Here is a 4,702-nt window from a genome sequence, read left to right as displayed (position 1 = left end):
CTAACAGCGGGAGGGGGGGGGGGCACCTCCCCCCCCCCCCTCTGTGGCCCCCCGAGGGGGGGGGGGGGGGCCGCCGCGGCCTATGTGTGGTCCAGGAACCGGGGCCCCTGATTTCAGGGGGCATGCGGGGGGGGGCCCCCCCCCCCCCCCCCCCCCCCACATCTGAGGACCACGTTCTCATGCCGCCACCGCCGTCAATAATGCAGCCACAGTCATCGCTCAGAAGGACCTTACTAATTAAAAGCTGGTGAGGTTTAAATAATTCATCTCCTTAACTCGTATCGATCCCAGAGTTTAGTGGCCAGAGCCTTGAAACAATATTAAACAGCTCCCTTCAGGAGCAGAGCTGGCGGCAGTTTCTCCAAGGAGGTTCCCCCTCCTCCCAGCTCCCCTCCCCTGAGCAGAGACATGAGGTAGCAGGAAGCAAGCGGGGGCTCCCTATAACACTGTCACCCCAGCTCTCAGAGTGAGCACACTGACCTGAGCCCCAACCCAAAGGCCTTGGAAACCTGAGCAAAATCTTGAGAACTACAGAGTTCCAAACCTCCACCACAAGAGGCAGGTGGCCCAGGGAGGTATGGAGCTCCCTGGGATGCCCACACCCTCCCCTAGTCACCCAAAAGACCTGCGACAGGAGAGACAGGGCCAGAGGGTAGGTCAGAAGGGGTGAAAGGAGGAGGAATGAGGGAGCAGCGGAGGACAGGGATGGGCAAGGGAAACCAAGCCTGGGGGAAGTGGCAGAGACTGACCGATGCCGCTGTGAGGCCGTCCTATGTGCTGAAGGTTGAGGCCTTTGTTCATATCTAGCAGTCCGTTCTTGGGCCAGCTGCCCATGGCAAAGCTGTAGGCCTGGAAGAGAGGAAGAGGCTCGTTAATGGAAGCACGACCCCCCCCAGAGGTGGGGCCCACACCCATTCCATCCCTCTTCCCTCTCCAGAGGTGCCCCACCCCTCAGTCAGGGGGAAGACAGCCCCAGGAGTGGAGCAGGGAGAAGATGGGCTTGGGGCCCAACAATCCTGCCAGTCTGTGAGCCAAGCATGGCTCTCTGGCTATGCAGGGCCCACATAATTAATAGTAATTAATAGCACATGAGGTGGGTCCTGGAGGGAGGTGATTAGCAATTACAACTCCTAATTAAGTCAATGCCTAATTCCCAGCCCTCCTGCTGTGTACACAGCACATTCCCCCCCCCCCCCCCTTCTCTTCTTCTCCCAAGCTAAGCAGATCTGATGTCTTCTGGCCCCTTTATCCCCCCCTCACCCCCAGCCCCAGCACCTAGGGCAAGTTCCTCATGGCAGGAGGAAGAACCACAGCTGGGCTCTCGCTGGGGTCTCCCAAGGCAGATCCCAGAAAATTCCAAAGAAACTACTGGGGTCTTAGGGGATGGAGGGCTGCTTCCAGTGGGTTCTGCAGACATATAGTAACTATATCCACTGGCCCCTCCCAGCCCTGGGGGCCAGCATCTGTGTTCACAGGATGTAGGGCTGAAAACCCACAGCTGGTCCCCTCCCCTCCCTGGCCAACAGGAGGTATCTGATAAATGAGGGCCGAGTTGGCGTGTCTGTGAGATCTTCATAAGGGGACGTCACAGTATGAAAGGAGGGCTGAAACAGAAGATAGGTCTGGGGGCTCTGCAATTCTGGCAGGTGATGGAGAACTGGGCCTCGAAAAGAAGAAATGGCATCACAGGCAGGGAGAACAGCTTGAACAAAGGTATAGAGACAGGAAAAGCTCTGTGCAAGAGCAAGCCAGAAAGGAGGTTAGAGGAGGGGAGCTCTAAAGAAAAAGCAGAAGGTGAGGGTGTGAATAGACTGGAGGGCCTTGAATGTCAGGCTGGGGAGGTTCCTTGGCCTGGCCTGGCCCTGTCTCCCCAGATGCACAGTGCCCCTATCACATTTTTGGGGGTGGCTTGGGGGAGGAAACAAGCATTTATATGGCCCCTACCATGTATCACTGGGCTAAAGTGCTTTTTACAATATTATCTCATTTGATCCTCCCAACAGCCCTACAAGGCAGGTGCTATGAGGAAACAGGCAGTTGGAGGCTTAGTGACTTGCCCAGGGTCACATGGCTAGGAAGTATTTGAGGCTAGATTTGAACTCAGGTCTTCCTGGCTCCAGGTTTGGTGTACTAACCACTGCACCACCAGCTGCCTCTAAGTCTCTTATCTCTCAGAGGCCCCATGTACACTGTCCTACCTGCCAGGAATCAAGGTCAGCAGTCAGGTCTTTGGACTACCTGAGAAAACTCCCTAAGCAGCCCCCATGGGCTCGAGAGTGTGTGTGTGTGAGTGTGTGTGTGTGTGTGTGTGTGTGTGTGTGTAGGGGGGGTTGTCTCTGCTCCCTGATGAAGGTCAAGTGCACATTCATGCATATTCAAAGCCCACTGCCCATCGATCTGCTGTTAATTGTTTTTCCTGGGGTTGGGGAAGGAAGTGCCAGGGGCATCGATCTGCTCCCCCCAGCCCCCCAGTTCTTCTCTCCCTTCTTCCTACACCTCCTCACCCCTCCTGGGGGGTCTGGGGGCAGGAGAAGGGAGGGCACCTCCTCCTCAGCCTTCCAGCAGGGTCTGCAGGGGGCACTAACCCTGTTCAGCTTTAAGTTGCTGACTAGATTCCCCCCCCCCCATCAGGAGAGATGCTGTGGTGTTTAATATTTAAAGGGAGCCTTTAATCTTTAAACAGCAAAGTTCGGCTCCTGACTGTTAACTCAGCACTGAGGGGGAGGAGGGGAGGTTAGAGGGTCTTCTCTGGGGCTATGAGGGTCACAGTGAGCAGTGATGGCCTCAGTTTGGCAGCCTCCCCCATCCAGTGAGCAGGGCTTGTGCCCACTTCCCTGAGGGCTGGGGGCAGTGCTTCCAGTTCAGCAAAGGAGGAAAACAGTGAGCCTGGGCAGCTGGGGAGGCTGGCATGGGTCAATGGGAACCAAAGCAGGTGGGCCGGGACAGAGGTAGGGCTTTCAAGGAGGAAGGGGTCCTGTTATCCAGTTGCGACAGCCTCTGGGACACTAAGGGAGAGGGTGTTCAAGGGACTCTTCTAGGGTAAGAAACAGGCTTGAGAGGCCCTGCACAAGGCCACCCCCTTGAGTAGTGATAATAAAAACAGGTATGGATTTCGATGGTGTGCCTTCCCAGTTTCTCTCGTGCAACCCATCCAACAAACCTAAGAGTCTGAGTGTGACTGGAATCCCAGTGTCCTTGACTCCTGGCCTCAGAGTTCTCTCTATCATGGCCCTGGGGGGGCAGAGGCCCAAAGAGCCCCAGGGTCTGGGGGGGCGAGCAGGCAGAGCTCAGAGGGTGATGGTGGGCGAGGCTGGCATGACATGTGGTCTGCAGCAGTTTCCACAGTGGCATGGGCTGCATGGACTTGCTCAGCAGACAGGGATGGGTTGGGCCAGGCTAATGTGGTGGGTTCTGGGCCTGTCCTGATGCAGGAGGGAGTCACCTTGCTTAATGGGTAGGGGGACTGGGCAGCATTCTGGCCTGCATTCATTTGTCTCCAATGACAAATTCTTTCATGTTCCCTCCAATGAGGCCTTAGGAATCCTTACAAGGGGTGAGTGGGAGAGGAGTGGTCTACCAGGGAGATCTTCCTGGTCAAAGAACCTTGCTCAGTCCCCCTTCCCCACATCCAACCCCCACCAGGGAAGACACTTAATTACCCCATTTCTGAAGCCTTGGCTCAGGCCAAGGGTCCTCACTAGGCCCTTGGATGGGCAGGCTTGGAGGGCTGGGGAGCTAGAGGCTGGAGGTCAGCCTCCTGAACTCAGGGTGGTCATGTCTCTGGACAGCTGGCCCTGCTCAGAGCTGAGTGGGGGAGGGAGAAGTGGGGGGCCCCCTTCCTAGCTTTCAAGTACTTTAAAATCACTTACAAAGGCAGGATTAAACGATCAGAAATTCCATTTAATAGGACAAATAAAGAAATAACCATCTACTCTATCAGCCCTGAGAAGGCAAGCCGAGTATTTTTTTTTCCTCTAAAAAGGAAAAAAAGGAAGGAAGGGTAGAAAAAAAGAAGGATAATGTGTGTTTACTCAAGCAAAGAAAAAAATATTTAAGTGATGTCGGCGAGAAGATTGCAGTAACTAGTGAAGAATAACATCGTCTACTTTGCTGTCAAATCACACCCGAATTTCAGTAATAGATTCTCGTCTGACACTCAATTCAATTCGAAGGTGATCCTGCTTTATCCCAACACATCAAATATTAAACACGCGTATTAGCAGGTGCCGAGCCCGCTTCCCAGCTTAGCGCTGGGCGGGCGACGACGACGCACCCAGACCCTGCTGGCGGCTCTCTCCCGCCTCTCCGGGGCCTCAATGTTATCTCGACACCTTCATCCTGGGGCTGACAGAGGGACCCTTATCACAGGCGTTTGGGGGGCTGCTGCGGACACAGACAGCAGCAGAGGAGGAGTCCCCTTTATTCCCACTATCATCACTGGATTATCACCAAAGATCCCCCATGCCATGGGGCTCAGCTGAAGGAGAGAGGGAGAGGGAGAGAGAGGGGAGAGAAGGGAGAGAGAGAGACAGAGAACAGATGGACAGACAGAAGGGGAGGGAGGGAGGGAGGAAGGGAAAGAGGGGGAGAGAAAGAGATAGACACACAGACAGAGAACAGATAGACAGAAGGGAAGGGAGAAAGGGAGGGAGGAAGGGAGAGAAAGAGACAGAGAACAGACAGACAGAAGAGGAGGGAGGGG

General features: G+C 55.1%; 1 protein-coding gene across 1 annotated transcript in view; it reads right to left on the bottom strand.

The window, feature by feature from the left end:
- Positions 1-4,702, bottom strand: part of LOC138165418 (ERI1 exoribonuclease 3-like) — a 367,493-nt gene that overhangs the window by 37,652 nt on the left and 325,139 nt on the right. The window contains 1 exon segment of the mRNA XM_069093754.1: positions 750-849. Coding sequence (XP_068949855.1) covers positions 750-849 — 100 coding nt within the window.

Source organism: Petaurus breviceps, unplaced genomic scaffold, assembly GCF_028583685.1.
Source record: "Petaurus breviceps papuanus isolate PSGF00001 unplaced genomic scaffold, PetGlider_PUasm1.0 208, whole genome shotgun sequence".
Classification (NCBI taxonomy): domain Eukaryota; kingdom Metazoa; phylum Chordata; class Mammalia; order Diprotodontia; family Petauridae; genus Petaurus; species Petaurus breviceps.
Note: the sequence above shows the minus strand (reverse complement) of the source record. Positions and strands in the feature narration are given on the sequence as shown.